Here is a 17341-nt window from a genome sequence, read left to right as displayed (position 1 = left end):
AGCTTGATTGGTATCGTGAGGCAAATGGATCGGTGCATGTGTATATCAAGGTTCAACCGATATGATATTTTATGTATACTCGAGAGTCAATATGTTCTGCTAGGGTCCGCTATTGATTTCGGTTTGGAAAGTGTTTCCGAGTCGTAGCCATTTGTACATGAACCTAACGGGTCACACACTTAATGGGTTGGAACAAAATATGCGAATTGGATTCATATATGGGTTTTGTTTAGATTGTGATCCATTAGAAATTAGAATCCTAAATGGCTTCCAACGTGAGAGCCCATTGGCGAGCTCTATATAAGGAGAGGTGTGGGTAGGACGTGTATAGGTTGAGCCACTCCAAAACCAGCTGCAGCCTTCCACACGATCTCCCAAAACCCTAGCCGTGCGTGCAACACTAGCACATTAGCGCTCGTCGTTTCTGTCCAGTACGTGTGGATACCGTAAAGGTGCTACTGCTATTGCGGCGCTGATCTTCTTGGCGAGTTGAACATGATGCGATCTGGAGCTAGTCAAGAAATTGGTCGAGGAGCACAACCAACTGCTTGGATTTGGTCGAGGAGCACGACCACTTGTTTGGAGTTGGTCGAGGAGCACGACCACCTGCTCGGGGCTGGTCGAGGAACTGATCGAGAAGCTACTCGAGGAGTTTGACGCGCACGACGTTGGATCGGTCTACTCTAACTCTTCTTCCGCTGCACTGCGCGTCGAGCGGTAATGATCTATGATCTCCTACTAGTATGATTTTCTGGGTGAATGCGGTAGAAAATTTTTGTTTTAGGCTAGCGTAGACTGCCCGTTCCCTAACACTCTGTACCCTCTCTTCTCGTTACATAAGAATTTAATATTACTTAGGCTTAAGAAAATCTAGCCTTGTACTCTCTTCCATAACAAATACATAATATTTTGGACAAGATCCGATCAAACTCTTAAAATTTTCACTATCAATAGCTTTTAAATATTTGATTTGGAAACATGAAAATCAATTATGTATATTAGTCTTGAAAAATAATTCCATAAGATCATTTTTGGATTCATAAAAATATTCTAATAGAAAATAATGACCATACCTAAGCGTGGAGACCATGTCTTATACAAAAGGTGAGGTATTTGTGACTGAAGCGAGTAATATTTTGTTTTAATAAGTTGAAAATTGGGAGGTATCTTACAACATGTACATAATTAGTTTATAAATTTTATTATTAGTATCATCATTTTTCCATTTGGGTATTTATGAGTATTATACCTATGATGTTTGTTTATCAAACATAAATGCTAGCGCTTGAGATATGTGTATACTTGACTCTAAGCAACCGAGAACATAGCTAATCTTGATTCTACTTTTAGGTGATACTGAAGATAGCACATACTCGAGGACTTTTTAGGTGATACTCAGTAATATAATCTTGCACTTAGGATAGTCTAAAGATTCTGCTTTTACTTATGCCGATATGGAGATGTGGAGGAAGTTTGACTTAATGGAGCATAAGGGTGAGGTCAAGGACATAGATTACATGTTTGATGAATGGTTTGCACTTATACATCAGCTACAACAAAGGGTCGTTATCTTCTCAGATGTTTCCTGGACAATAGTATTTTCATATTCCACACAATAAAGTATAACATGTGATTATTTTACTTTGTTAAAAATATTTTTGTAATATTTTATTGTTCCCACTAGGTGCAATGCAGTATGGCGCGATCAATTTTACCAGAGATCAATTTCAGATGATTAATGTACTGTTGTTATTTATTTATTTTAGTACTTAATTTATGGACATGAATTGACAACTTGGATTATTTGGTATTTATAGTTAGTATAGGTATGTGGATTCCACATATGAGCTTACTAGTGTTTGAAAAGAAGAAAGAGCGTACTTTTTCACGAGCAAACAAAAAGGAAATAAGTCGGTGGTAAGATCTTTCTATTTTTTGGTGAAATTTTTACGTAATACTCAAATCAGCCTTTCTTCTACAAAGATCAGGTTAATTTTTTTCTTCCCCACAGTTTGTCTCCATCCCCTAGCTTCCTTCCTCCCTCCCCCACCCCCTCGCAACATAGCCCTAGGAGTGTCCTAGCACCACTGCACCTGTGCTGCCACCTCGGCACCACGTCGACATGTTGTTGCTTTGCTTTCGAGGCCAGCCAGCCCTCTATTGCCTCCACAGGTTGTGGCAGAGAGGGCTAGTGCCACCATACTAGTAACAAGCGAGAGCCAAACACCAATATGTTCGACATATCTTTTTTTTTTTTGCAAACTTATTTTACGGAGAATCTTTTCTTTTTACAAACTTATTGTACGACAAATCTCTAACCTAATATGAATTTAAAAGTATACTAACTATATTTTGGAAACATATCCAATATGCCACACTTGCATTTATTAGATGTGTCACATGAAGTGTTCTCTGTTCCCTCGCAAAGAAAAAGAAGTTTATGTTTTCTATTTTTCTTCTTTCTTTTGCGTGATTATTTATGTCAGTAACAAACAAACCATCATGGGAACATGACAAGCATCTCCCCAATATCATGGTCCGGGTAATGCCATGGAAAAAAAAAAACTTAATGTGAAACATTTGGAGGGCACATTGCTGATAGCCTCCTCAACTTCCAATCAGTTATAGTGAAAGAAACTGCCCCTGAATCGTCGTAATCTGGTCCAACCAAGCCCCGATTCAAGCTAGCCCAAGACTAGTGTGGCCATCATCACTTGGACGGTTACACCATTGAGGCGCCAAAAACCGTATCCATCATATCCACGTAAAGGCTATCGGGCTCGCCACGCTGTACTTGCCGTCCGACCAGACGAGCCGGCCGAACCCGGTGGTGCCGGACGGCTGGGACTTGGACGTGAAGCTCACCGTGTAGCTCTTCTTCTCGCCGACTGACGTGAACGCGAGCTCGGTGGGCTTCACGTCCACGGTCACGCCCTTCTCGGTGACCGTCGTGGACACCTTGTACGTGCCCGGCCCGCCCACGTTGGTGAGCGTGCGCGTGTGCGTCACGGTGGTCGCCGCGGAGTCGCTGCCGTCGCCGTTCTCCGTGGAGTAGGCCACGGAGAAGGATGGGTAGTTGAGATTGCCCACGGAGTAGGTCTTGTTCTCGGCGCACCCATAGTCCCTGCTCCGCGCCACCGCGGCGATCATGTTGCTCGTGTACTTGAGCGCGCACAGGAAGTCGACGTAGTCTCGGGTGCCGAGGTCGTACACGAGCCCCGGGTCCACAGCCCGCGCGGGGTCCACGTGCCCGGCGCCGTAGTCGAACGGCGTGGCGGTCGCACCGGTGGCCGCGTCCAGGAGGGGTGACCCGCCGGAGTACGTGGCGTAGGCGGTGGTCATGAGAGCTGAGCGCACGGCTGCGGGGCTCCACTCCGGGTGCGCGCTCCGGAGCAGCGCCGCCAGGCCGCTCACGTGCGGGCACGACATGGACGTGCCCGAGATGATGTTGAAGCCCACCCGGCGGGTGTCGGCGGCGAGCCCCGTCGGCCCGGCCTTGCCGGTCCATGCCGCCAGGATGTTGACGCCCGGCGCGATGATGTCCGGCTTGAGAATTTCAGGCGTCACCATGTTCGGCCCGCGCGATGAGAACGCGGCCACCACCGGCGAGGGGTGGACGTCCAGCTGCGTCCCGGCGACCACGATCGTCGCCGTTGGGTTAGGGTCGGAGACGACGTAGGACTTTATTGCGGTGCCTTCTCTCTCACCCACGCCGGCGGCGGGGAGGAGGTGCGCGTCGGCGACGAGCTCCTCGCCGTTGGCGGCAGTGTTGGAGAGCACCATTCCCGCGCCGCCTGCGTCGCGCACGACGAAGCCCTTCTGGACACGTGCGCTGACACCGCGGTCGCAGACGACGATCTTACCGGCCACCTTACCCGGCGTCAGGGTCCCAGGCATGCAGAGATTGCCAGCGCTGGAGTTGGATGCGTTGGCCGCGTAGATGATTGGGAGCGGGGTGCTGGGGAGGGCCTTTCCAGCGTAGAGGGAGACTCCCGTGTAGTTCTTGCCGTTGCCGAGCACGACGTACGCCGGGAAGTCGCGGTCGAGGGTGCCGGCGCCCACGGTGGTGATCCACGGCGCCACGTTAGATAGCGTGGAACTTCCAGGCCCGGCGTTGCCGGCCGAGCAGGAGACCAGGACGTTCTGCTCCATCGCGGCGAACGCGCCGATCGCGACGCTGTCGCGCGAGTAGTCGGAGGCGCCGCCTCCGAGCGACAGGGACAGCACGCCGCAGCCATCAGCGACGGCGGCGTCCATACCTGCAAGGATGTCCGAGCTAAAGCAGCCGCCGAGCCAGCACACCTTGTACACCGCCACGCGCGCCTTGGGAGCCATGCCGCGCGCCGTGCCGGACGCGAACCCGAACAGGCTCGCGTCGGACACCGCGGCGCCAGCGGCCGTGGAGGATGTGTGTGTCCCGTGACCGTCATCGTCACGCGGTGAGCGCGACTCCCTGTCGGTGTCCATGGGTCCCATCGCTGCCTCATAGCCCTTGTTAAAGAACCGGGCGCCGACGAGCTTCCGGTTGCAGGCGGAGGAGTTGAACGCCGTACCGGCCATGCACTGCCCCTTCCACCACGACGGCACCTCGCCGAGGCCCGTGTCGTCGTAGCTCTTGCTCTCGGGCCAGACACCGGTGTCGAGCACCCCGACGACGATGTCGCCCGCCGTCCTGGACTGCGGGAACAGCCCCTGGCCGTCCCCGGCGATGCCCAGGAACTCGGGCGTCCGCGTGGTGTGGAGCTCGTACCGCGTCTCCGGGTTCACGGCGAGGACGCCGTCCCTGGACGCCATGTCGCTGGCCTCCTGCGCGGTGAGCCGCGCCGAGAAGCCGTGCAGGACCGTGTCGTACGAGTACAGCATCTTTGCCGCGCCGCCCGCGGACACCGAGCGCAGCGAGGCGCCGTACCACTCGCCGTGGTCCGCGTACTCCGCCGGCATCGCCGACTTTGCCATGTGGACTATGTACGTCGCCCGCTGCTCCGTCGCCGCCGCCGCCGTGGCAGCCGCCGCGAGCGCCACGAGCAACACCCGCAGCGGCAGCATCTTGTTGTGTATCGATGGTGTGTAGGTAAAGGCGTCTTATATTATGGTGAAGTTAGCTAGCCGCTACAAGAACGTGTACACATATATATACACCGAGCGTAGTGGATAGTGAGCAAGGGAGAGTGGAAGAGCGTGAGCAAAAGATGGACGGTTGGTCATTGCCGTGTGCCATTCAAGCTGCCGACGATCGGATGAGAAGGGAAATTGAAAGATATGAAGTTGATGTGTGGTTAAGCGATTGCTTAGGGGTAAGAAGATGAAAAGGGCGTAAAAGATGATATCCATATCAGCATATGTACTACGAAAAGTATGTCTATGTGCATCGATCGATCAGGAGAGAGATGAGAGGGTAGTGAGGGCGGTGGTGGGGCAAAAGAGGGAGGGTCACATGGATTTGTTTTCTTCGCTAACTTTGGGACTTTTGGCCAGGGGGTCAGGCTCACCCGCTGGCGGATCGACTGAGCTGTTTCCCTGGCTTTTGGTGAGGCTTTCAGAGTACGTGTGTCTGTGCGCTCCGGCCGGGAGATCGAGGAGATTTTTCAATGAATCAAATCGAAGCCAGGAGCTGAGCTGGCCGGGCTGTCGTCGAGAAAGCTTAGCTGTGTGATTGATCGTCGTGTGTCCCTGCGTCCATGTAAACCGTGCGCCATGTATCGTTGTCTCAAGCTTTTGCTAGGGTGATCCTCGGCATCGTCGAGCCTATTCTACGTCGTAGCTTCCGTGTGTTGCGGGGAAGGCTTGCCCTTCTCTGGGTAGTCATGTGTGTTGTATGTGTTAAAATTTTAAAAATTTGATCAGATCTTAATAATATCAAGTATTTATAATCGAGAGAGTATCAAAATTTTCTTAATGAAATACGTGACAAGCATGTTCTCGAAAAAATGTGTAGTGACCGAGCGTAGGTACGTGCATAGCTTGGTGCTCACACGCGGTACATGCTGCAAAGAGGCCTATATCATATCCATGTATTTACATGCTCACAAGGTTGAGGGTAAATACATATATATCATATACTCCTTATGGTCATAAATATTTGATGTTTTAGATACGATACAGTCTCTCATGTATACATTTGATCATTATTTTTTATTAATATATTAATAAATTTTAATAAATTTATGAGACTATAAAAGTATTTTGGAAAAGCTATCTACACATAATTTTTCATGTTTTAAACTAAATATTTTAAAAATTATTGATAGTCAAAGTTTTAAAATTTTAATCAAACCTTATTCAAAACGTTAAGTATTTATGACCAGAGGGAATAAAGTTATGCCAAACCATAATTCTGTTGATCTTTTGATCATCCGCCTCTAATCTAGATAGGAAAGACCAGGAGTGTGTGCTTGGCATCGATCCACGCATGTACCCCTGTCGCCGTAAACAGTTGCCTGCGTGACGTGATTGGATTGGTTTAGTTTGAAAATGATCATCAGCAAGTTAACTTGAGCGTGCGCGATAATAAAAAGTGCACACAAAGGTGAGCCATTAGAGTACTCAATCCATCTCAGCACCCAACATCCAAATAAATAAATTTGGAGCAAAATTCTGTATCTCCTGCGCCAGGCGTGATGGTCTAACCAACCTTGTGGACCTAGCTAGTTATAGCTGCTAATATCAAATCTGATAATGAGAGGAAGAATCCAACCGGTAACAATCACTACACGGAATCCGGATTATAAAACTTTGACAAGACATTCAGCTTACATGTCACACATCCTACGACCCTGAACTAGACTCCTTTCTTTGGATGTTATATAGAATCCACTGATTAATTAAGCGTACACAATGGAGCAGTTTGAGAAGGCTTATCTAGCAAAATTGGCCAGCGATTAAACGCACGCAATGCAGTCTCTATTTGCTTGTATGTAAGCAGGATATATAGTTTTGTACCATGCAGACAGGCTCACACAAGAGAAAGAGAGTCGATGGGGACATCGCACTTGCAAGTTGGAGGAGAGCAGTCAAGCAGAGGCCCCAGCACAGAAAAAGCTATGCCTACCTGCAGTGACATACATGATCGATTAGGAGCTAATCACGGCGGAATCCGACTTCTTTGGATATGTCTGTTCAGTTGAAAATTATGAAAAACAACTTATAGATTGTAAAAGTTGTATTGCACAATTTGTATAAGCTACTGGAAGACAGGTTGCTAGATTATTACAAGTATGTGAACTAAATTGTTAAAAGCTAAATTGTATAATCTTTTTCTTTATTTCAGTTTGTAGATTATTATCATAATTTATAACATGCAAATTGAAACAAACATGACCTAGTTCTGAGATGCGTTCCTACAATTCCTATCACGGGTTTATATCTGCACAGTACACACAATGGTACAAGCAGTACTGGCTTGTGTGGTGAGAGATAAGATATATAGGGCAGGTATTTGAAGGAAAAGGGCAGATGGTAGATAATGAAATCGACAGGGAACAAAAATGTATCCATGAAACTTGCAATCGCCTGAGCGTTCATGTACGCATGATAGCTAAGTTGTATTGTCCAATTTGAGGTGTTCCTCACTTGATATTCAAAATTTTAAGAAGTTACAAGACAAACTTGAAAACAAAAAGATTTTGGAAAGAGGAACAATGGGAAAAGAGAGCCGGCCGGCTAACTGGACCACTACTTGAACGTCCAATTGGACTGAGCGGCCTAGTCAGTCAAGCTGGGTCTTCTCTCACCCCGTCGCCTCCCCTAATTAGGTCAGAGAGTGAGCAAGAGAAAGGGGTGAGAGAGCGGTGGAGGTGGTCGAACAGCCTACCCGCCCTTCCTATCCGGCTCGATCTCGAGCAGCCCAGGATGTGGCGGCGTGTAACATTTTGAGTTTTAGTATTTAGATTTTAGCAAAATTTATTTATTTTTAAAAATTATAATTATTTAAAATAATATAAAATCAAGAAAATATATATTTGAATATTTATATATTTTTGGATAAATTAATGCTTGCAGTAAATTGATCATATGCATTTGGTTTAATTGTTTTTATGGTTCTTTTAGTAGAGATTTGAATTTGAATACCTCTCAAATTCAAATCTATTTCTAATATTCAATTCAACTAAAATCAAAATTAATTCAAATCCTCTCCCAAATCTCAGAGCTTCAAATCTTTTTTCTAATTCACATACTGTTATTTGAATTGATGCCAAATCCAAATCCAAATTCATATAATTCCATTTGACTTTACCCCAATCAAATCCAAACTCGGGCTGCCCTCTCTTCCTTTTTCTCTGCGTAGCCCACCTCCACGGCCCAGCCAGCTCGACGTCGCTCCCCCTCTCTACTTATCCACACACTTGGGCCTTAACACGTCCCCGAACCAGCTCCCGCGCTTGCCCGGCCCAGCGCTCACACACGCGCGTTAGCCAACAGTAGCACACACGCCCGCTCTCCTCTCCTTCACTGCCGCATGGACCCCACTATCACTGTGCTCTTCTCCCTCCTACAGCTCGTGATCATTGTTGCTAGTCAAGCCGCCATTTCCGATGCATTCAAAATGTGCTAGTGACTTCTTCACCCTCTCTCTCTCTCTCTCTCCGTTGTCTCCCTCTATAACCTCTATCGTGCGCACTGCCCAAAGACAACCATGTGATGTGCATGACTTCGGTGCCTGCCATGTCAGCTGGCCGGTGCCCACGAGACTACCACCACGCAATTTTTGATAGGCGCCACCATCGAGATGCGCACTGCATCACCTCACCGCCACCACCACCACTTCATGCTTCCCATTTCCCTATAAAAAAGGAGCCCGATCCCCTTTTTATTCTTCCCCACGAGTAGTTGAGAAGCAAGACGAGTTCGCTATCTTCCCCGTGCCGCCCTTCCATCTAGAAACCGAAAGGGAGCACATGAGCTCGAGGCCGGGCAGATGCCACCGATATCGAAACTTCTCACCGCTAGTCGCCGACCTTCCCTTCGTTGTCTCAGAGCTCGGTGAGCTTTCCTAGCCCTCTTACTCCTCCTAGGTAGCATGTGACCCACCTTCTCGCGGCGATGTTTGGCCATGGTATTCTTCCCCGCCGTCGCGTTGAGCTTGTCACCGGCACTCTCCTTGCCCTCTGTTGTGCCGGCCTTTTCGTGCCATGGAGCTTCCTAGAAGCTATAGCAGTAGGTGTGAAGGAGCCCGAAGCACACAAGTACCAGGGAGGCACTGCCCAATTCTGTTCTGCCGTCGTCCCCATCTCTAGCCATCGACTGATGTCACTCTGGTCATCGCCAGCTGGCGATAAGCCCCAAAATGGGTCCCTCGTAGTGCGTGGATGCCCAGCCTAGATTTCTCGTCGTTAACCCCGGGCGAGAACCCATTGCTAGCGAGCCCTCCAGTGACGCGCTGCTGTGATTGCTCGCCATTGCTCCCTATCTACCGCTATTCTACTCCGCCGGTGAGCCCACGGACTCATGTGCATAACTGGGCTCTAGCCTCGCTGGCGCGGCTCGATCCATGAGTGGCTGGCCTACTAGCGGCCCAGCAGCCGAAGGACATGTCCCTGAGGGCCGGCCCAGTTGCCAATAGCTCGTGATACTAAGCGACCCGGCCCCAGTGGGCTGCCATTGTGCAACCTGGCCTAGGCCTAGGCCTAAGCCCATATCCAGGCCCAACCCGAACACTATGCAGTGGGTCCCACCAGTGCATTGTGTAGGGGGGCCTATACTTTTCAATGGGTCCCACCTATGGGCCCCACCCTTGAATTGTGTCATTTTGTAATTTCTTAATTTAATTTTAGATTAAATCTTTCAGAGTCATAATTTCTCTGTTATTACTCTAATTCCCAATTTAATTTTAGATTAAATCTTCCGGGAGTCATAACTTTTCCGTTCTTACTTCCATTCCAGCGATTCTTTCGCCTAAATTCATCTAAATTCAAGATCTATCTTTCTATCTTAGTGTGATATCCATTAGAAAATTCTATTTTCCATTTGGTGTTATTTGATTCTTGTCTAGTATAGGCTACCAAAGAGCCCCGACTTAGGGCTAATTTTATTTTCCATTACGTTAATTGCAGTCACGTTTGCAAAACCGGAGGAATTCACATAGGAACCAGAGTACCCCGACTTCGATCAAGGTATAGAAGAAGACTTCAGAGAAGGCAAGTCCTATCTTCTCGATCATTTTGAACCCATGTTTCAATAATCTAATTGATCAACTTAAAACTTGATTTATCATCGCATGTGCTATGTATTGTGCTATTTCAACTGCTTGTAGTAGTTAAATCATATCAAACAATTACCATACCTTAAATGTCATTATCCAGAATACATATCACCATAGAATTTACTTATCGTTATCTATATTAACGTCAGACGACGCCTTGATATATATCATACTTAGGTTTGAATACATATCTTCGGAGATGTCGCTAATGGAATACATCTCTTTGGAGATGTCGCTTCAATGAATATCAATTGAACTCATATGCCATGAATCTTTTGTGATTGTGGAATCTTTGATATAGTGTGGGATATGACGAGTGGTGTATAAAATAGGTGAAAACTATTTTGGCGAGGGCAAGTAGAGTAGTCCTTCGATGAGAATGTTCTTAGGGCTTGAGTTACCTGCGTGGTATTCATTGTCAGCTGAAGATGCTTGCTCCAACTGTATAAGTACCGAATCATTATGCTGTCATGCTAAGACACCCCAGTGCAACCATGCGTCTTGTTATGAGCAGAACTTGACCTTTCTTTCTCTCAACCAAACTGGACATTTTACTAGGAGGTCAGTGGAGCAACGAGCACCCAAGTGTCTGTTAGGTGCTTCACAGATGTTTATGGTACCAGACTCTTTACGAAGGTTCCAGTTGTACCCTGTGATCCCTTGTGTAGACCTGAAGCACTTGGGGTATCTCGTATTATAGTCCAAAAAGGGAAGGTGATTGAAACATCTTGGTATGGTTTGCTCTTCCGCTTGCAATGGTTGGAGGCTGAGCATATCGTGTGGGTACAATATACAACCCTATAGAGTGTAAATCTATTCAAATAGCCATGTCCATGATAGTAGACATGCAAAGCAATGACTTCACTTGGTTAGAGTAAGGGCGTTTGTGTAATCTTTGATGAGGTTGCTGTCTCAATCCGCCAAGAGCTGTGCAGTACTAGAGGTACACTAGACACAATGATAGGGACTGTAGAGTGAGGTGTAGCCCCTCTCAGGGCTGGAAACCACTAGATATACATTGTTACCTTGTTTAAACCATTTGAAAGTTATCAGTAGAGAATATAACTAGATACTTGCATAACTACTTTACGCTTAAAACTAAATCGAAAAACCTTATCCTTAAATCATCCTTTTATGCATCTATCAACCTCTTGCAATAGTATATAACTTGTTGAGTACCTTTCATACTCATCCTTGCTATCATTCAGATGAGGAGATGGATGCTGATTTCGCTGAAGATGAAGGTGTAAATGATTAGTAGATTAGTGGTCACATTCACACCCTAACAACCTGTGACTTTGGGTTGTTTTCTGCTGTGCTTTTGTTGGCTTGTTGGCTAGGCTTGTAATATACTCTATGGTTTAAGAATTTTTGTATTGTTGTAACATTAATGCTTTTATATATGATGTATGACTGTGATGTCATAATTTTTATACTATATGTATCAACTACTTGATCGAAGGACTGATACATGAGACATAGAAGATCATGGAAAAAAAAAAATTTACACGACGGCTCCATGACCCTGCTCTCGTCTATAAATGGGACCTATCGATCCCGTCTTTCACCACTACAGAATCGGCCATAAGTAATGCCCTATCAATGCCGGTTGTGCAAAAACCACCACTGCAGATGTATTAGTGCTGGTTAAACTCCCGCGCGCGAATAATGGCTAAGACGTTAAGAACCGGTACTGATAAGGACTATCAGTGCCGTTTCGTGGTTGGAACCAATCAGTATTGGTTCCAATCACAAACTGACACTGATATTCCATTTTCAGTGTCGGTTCCGTATACAACCAGCACTGACAAACTGTTCCCAAAATATTTATGAATTCGAGTGTTGGCTCGTTCGACTCGAGTCCACCTCTCCCTCTCTACCTTATCTCTTCACAGGATCACAGGCACATGCGCAACTCTCCTCGATGCCCCTCCCTCTCTGTATCATACCTCTTCCTCCTCTCCTCCATCTCTCTCGGTTGCTCCCTTCCTGAGCCGCTCCTAGACGCGGTATAGCCCTGTCAGCAGTAGAGCCGCCTCCTTCAGCGGACCCGTCAGGAAGTGGCACAAGGCTTGGGTGCTCCTTCAGTGGACCCATTAGAGAAGGGGATGGGATGCCAGATCTGAGCTCGTCGTCCAAGCGGTGGTCAATCATTCTAGTCCCAAGTGGTGATCAAGCTCGCTAACCCTCAAGGCCCGGCCTCACTACCCAGATCCGAGCTTGCAGGCCTCCAAGCTCGTCAGTCACTCGAGCACCACGCTGATCCTGAGCGACGCCAGATCTCGTTGGCCCCGAGCATAGCTCCGGCTTCAAGCTCTTTTGCCACTGTGCTGCCCCGAGCTCGGTGGCCTTGCTGTTCTTGCTATTGTATTAGTTCGGTTGTTGCTATTGTATCACTTCGGTTCTTGCTGTAGTACTTCTATTGTATCACTTTGGTTCTTGTTGTTCGCCCATTTTCTCACTTGATGCAATGCATATTACATAGCAATTTACCATTCTTTAGTGGTTCCGTGTGGGTCACCATCAAGCGATGTGAGTGCTCCTTTTGTTGCCTAATGTGATGGTGGTTCATAGATTTAGGTGGTTGAAGTCTTGACTTGGTGCAAATTGTTTGATGTGGCCAGCGCTGCTCAAGGGCAAGGCACAGTTGCAGGAGGGGTGGATGATGGTGGCGGCAGCGGCAGGAGTGGCAACCAAGCGGACTCTTTTGAGCCAGCTCAACTTGTTTATTTTTTTGGCTTGGAACCTTGATTAGTGTTGTTTGGAGGCATGAACTAGCATTGAAAAGAATTTTCCGTACCGGTTCTAGACCCGATCCTGATAGTCACTGACTATGAGTGCTGAGTAAAGAGTGTCGATTGAAAAACTGGTAATGAAACCATTTTTCAACCGGCACTCTTATGCCTTTTTGTAGTAGTGTTTGTCCCTGTCGATAAGTAACACCTCCTCCTCTTATTGTCCTCTTATTGTTAGTCTTCCTCGGAATTGAGCTGCGAAGTGGCTTTTCTAGCGGGACAATGTCTTTGTGCTTGTTGAGCCTTCCAACGTAGACAACCTATATATGTTTTGTGAGTATCTCTTGGTCTTCTAGGGTTAAATTCCTGCAATCTGTTACTTTTATTAAGTTGGGTGTGATTGCGTGTTGTCTGAGTGGTTTTTGTTACTCGATGATGGTAGCGGCTTAGTTACACAATGTGTGATAGTCATAACTAATTCTAGAGTTTTAGTGTGTCACCTTTATTAGAATAGTTCGATTTTCATAGAAATGTTTATTACCTTGTTGATTGGCATATTACATGTGTAGGACTGCTTTTATTATTGTGAAATAATTGCATTGGTGATAATATTTGGGATCCTGATATAGCTATTGCTCTAAGTATTAATTGTTAGTCTAAAACCCTAAAATTGACTAACTGGGACTGTAACAATAGTCTAGGATTTAATATTACCATTTTGGTGTTGCAAATCTACCTAGACTAATAACCCGCATACTGAAAGCATAAGAGAGATTATATAAACTGAGAAACTAAGTTGAGATGTGCCTTGGTTTATCTTGTGTGATGAGTAATTGATGTTTGTGTGATTTTTGTTGGTTAGCATATGCTTGGTTATATACTACATTGTGAATTTTGTCTAACAAAAGTTGAAAAGAATTGGAGTTTGTATCGGTGTCTCGGTGCAGAAAGTTTGCACTCACTGGATAGTCTGGTGTGAGGGTTTTTGACCTCACCGGATAGTCTGATGTGTGGTAGATGTGAGCACCAGAGCTTTTTAGCTCAGAGGTAGAGATAAATTCATTCACTGGAAGGTCCGGTGTGGGTGAGAGTGAGCACCGGACTATTTTTTCCAGAGAAGGGTGCAAATGTGAAAGTATGGTGCGGTAGCCTCACGGTATGGTCCGGTGCGTGCATGGGTTATCACGGAGGCTTCAACAGACAAAGATTTCCAGAGAGGTTGAAATACTAAGTTCTAGTGAAGATGTACTCATTGGATGGTCCGGTGATGGGTGTGTCAACACCAGAGAGTATCACCGGAGTTTTTCAGTTCTGAGGCAAATGTTGAGGTGTTCACAGGATTGTCCAGTGTTGGGATTTTGTGATCACCGGACTAATTTTTCTAGAGAGGAATGAAAAATGGGTTCCAATGGAGTTTCACTCACCAGATGGTCCGTTGTTGCACTGGTGTGAATGCCGAACCATCTGGTGTTCACATTTTTGTTATGTCTGATATTTTTCATCTTGATTTCGATTTGGACTAACATGTGATGATGTTATATGGTTTTGGAGATGCATGTTTGTTGGTCTCATGGTGTGCAGGTGATGGATGCAACTTGGTGATCGACGGCAGGTGATTGGGGCTAAGCGGGGTGCTTGTTACCGGACGATCAAGGAGGTCGGGAGGAGTTAAGGATGATCCTAATGGTACATGTGGATGTCAAGCAAGGCAAGATATGAAGATTGATGAAGGCGGCGTGTTGAAAAAGTTAAGCGAAGGGGATGTCGGTGCAAGTGACAAAGTGGCCCGAGGGATTGGAAGTGGAAGAGAATTGCCAGCGGTCAAGATCGTAGGACAGATGACACGCATCAATATCGGAAGACTTGCTTGAGGTCAAAGCAAGCAGTTGTGAGTCACACCTTAAGAAGCGTGCAAGTCGGTTTCCAGTTTGGCCACAAAACCGAGGGCAGATGGAGTGCATGTGGCATTATCGTGAAGCTTGCGTCGAGGGAAAGCTAAGTCGTGAAGGTGCTATAGTAGTTCTATGGATGGAGGACAAAATGAGCTAAAATACCACTAGTGGTAGGTAGGAATGTACTATAAGATAGGCGTATTTTGGGGACAATCAAGGAAACTTGGGGCTCAAGTTCCTAGCTATAAATAGAGGGGTTTAGCTGGTTAGAAACCCACCCCTTTGAGCTAACCATGTGAGAACTTTGTGTTAGGGTTTTAGAGGAATGGAAGAAGAATGCTTACCCTTTGTAATAGGTGAGAGTTTTGAGAGGTAAATCTTTGTAATCCGTCTAAAATAGGGCTGACCTCTTTGAGTAATGAAGTTTAAATTTTTGCATATACTTGAATTCCCCTCCTTCTAATTTCATTCTATTGGATCCCTTGCAAGTTTTTGGTGTTTTGTTGTTGATTTTCATTTTTCTTTTGAGCTGAAATTTCAACACCATGGGAAGTTGATTTTCTTGATGCTAGAGGCATATGATTCACATACACATACATATATGATGTGATCTTGAATTTCCTTGTGTCTAGACCACCATCTTTACTTGCTCAGTGATCTTGTCTCTGTTTCGTTCATTTTCAAAGTTCCGAGTTTTTGGGCACAAAGGCACATGGAATATTTTTGAATGGAACCTATGTTCGTATTCCATCTATGTAGCCATATTGCCTTGAAACTTTTCATCTCGCTTTGTCTCTCTAAGTATTTTGCTTCTGCTCAAGCTTTCAGGTGCGTTGGGTGATTAAAAATAGGAGAAGACTATCTATTTCGCAAGAAATTATTGAGGCGTCTATTCACCTCCTCTAGTCGCCACTTTCGGTCCTACATAAACTATGTTCCTCGTAATTTTCTGCCTAGATTTGATAATTGCCATGTTTAACTTAGAAATGGAAATGATTAGCATTACTAATAATTAATTTGTTAAATGCAGTAGAAATACTCAATATTTCTATTTATGCAATTTTCATATATGGCAATTATATTCGTTGAAATGCTGATTATATTAAGAATTAATTACATAAATAATAGTAGAAGCATGTGGCTCAGTTGCCCCTATTTCCAACAATTTGTGCTGTACACCGTTGTGTACAGTCTCTTCTAGCTTGTGTGCTCGTCTGTGGCATATATTTATATATAATATAATAGATGGCCGACGAAATTGACAGACAAGATAAGATCGAGAGAACTCCACAGTAGTACTGATTCACACTGTGCAAGTGTGCATGTCGTTAGGCTAGATAGGCCCTTCGACCAGGGCCATCACGTATCGCCGTTATGTGCATTGCAAAGCTCCAAAGGAGAGCAGCCAATGGCTCCAAGCAAGTGTGGCACTGGGACGTCGCGGCTAGCTAAGCTCCAACCATGTAACATCGCCTTCCTACCACTCGTTCGTCTTCCTTGCTATAGCTGGCATGCGCACAAGAGCGCTCTTAATACTCGGCAACTTTTGGATGCATGTTATTAGCCGAAGCCATCTCGATGGAAACTTGTGCACACACAAGCATGCAGTCGCCGCGCCCTCTGTATTTCCGGGCTCCCCGACGACCTCCCCATGTTCGTCGTCTCTTGTGGTTGCCTGCTAATTAATTTGCATATATATACATAAATGTAATATGTTGCTTCCTTCCGTCTCCAGCTATATATATGCATCGATCATTCGGCGCCATGCATGTCAGCATGTCTCTTCCATAGTTCCATGCATGTATCCATCGATCAGTCAACACGTACGTCGACGTAGCTTTGAGCTGGCAACACTGGCACAACATATCTGCGGACTACGGGCTAAGTTCGTGCTTCTCTGTGCCATGCATATGCTGCATCAATTATCTTCTGTGAGACATCAATTATCTTTTGAGAGTTTGGCCTCCCGATAATTACGGATATGCATGTCGAAAGAAGTCGCGCGCCATCCCGATCATTGTGCTTGATTTACGTCATGATCAAGAGCCAACAAATACTCGGATCCTCCTACGGAATGCAAAGCCATGCATGATTACGAGTGCACCTACAATTCGCAGTAGTCACGGCGATGATGGACCAAATTACTTACTGTGTATGGTGCCATGCATTGATGAGACGGCCGACTCCGAGAAGCATGTCGTCCTTGCATTCTTTTTTTCCAGCCAGTGCGAGCACCGGGCACCGGCAAGTCCGCTCGTGGGTTGCAGTGATTAGCCTACCACGACAAAGCAAGCAGCTCAGCTCAGGTGCAGGGAACGCTCGGAAAAGGCGAGGTCGTACAAGCACAACACATGTCGCGGCGGAGGCGGAGCTATGGATTGGTAGGTGAGGCGTCGATCGGGGTCTCTTGGTCACGGCGAGCCCACGCTTTGGTTTTCTGGGCCGCCTAGCCTAACCGTGTGAGCGAGCCGTTCCTTGTCCGGCATGCACCGGTCGAGCCGTATAATATACTGCAC

At 46.3% G+C, this 17341-nt stretch overlaps 1 protein-coding gene and 1 long non-coding RNA gene across 2 annotated transcripts; both read right to left on the bottom strand.

The window, feature by feature from the left end:
- Nucleotides 1–2350: 2350 nt before the first annotated feature.
- LOC133912861 (subtilisin-like protease SBT1.7) lies at nucleotides 2351–5302 on the bottom strand. Its single transcript, XM_062355798.1, has one exon. It carries the CDS (start codon nucleotides 5044–5046, stop codon nucleotides 2755–2757), a length of 2292 nt encoding a protein of 763 aa, XP_062211782.1. The 5' UTR covers nucleotides 5047–5302; the 3' UTR covers nucleotides 2351–2754.
- A 10799-nt stretch (nucleotides 5303–16101) lies between these two features.
- On the bottom strand, nucleotides 16102–17287 carry LOC133911149 (uncharacterized). The gene is made up of 2 exons (XR_009908606.1): nucleotides 16975–17287; nucleotides 16102–16892 (listed from the first exon to the last, which is right to left on the bottom strand). It is a non-coding gene; the product is annotated as an uncharacterized LOC133911149 (long non-coding RNA).
- Nucleotides 17288–17341: the final 54 nt, after the last annotated feature.

The sequence above is a fragment of the Phragmites australis genome, chromosome 3 (assembly GCF_958298935.1).
Source record: "Phragmites australis chromosome 3, lpPhrAust1.1, whole genome shotgun sequence".
Lineage (NCBI taxonomy): Eukaryota > Viridiplantae > Streptophyta > Magnoliopsida > Poales > Poaceae > Phragmites > Phragmites australis.
Note: the sequence above shows the minus strand (reverse complement) of the source record. Positions and strands in the feature narration are given on the sequence as shown.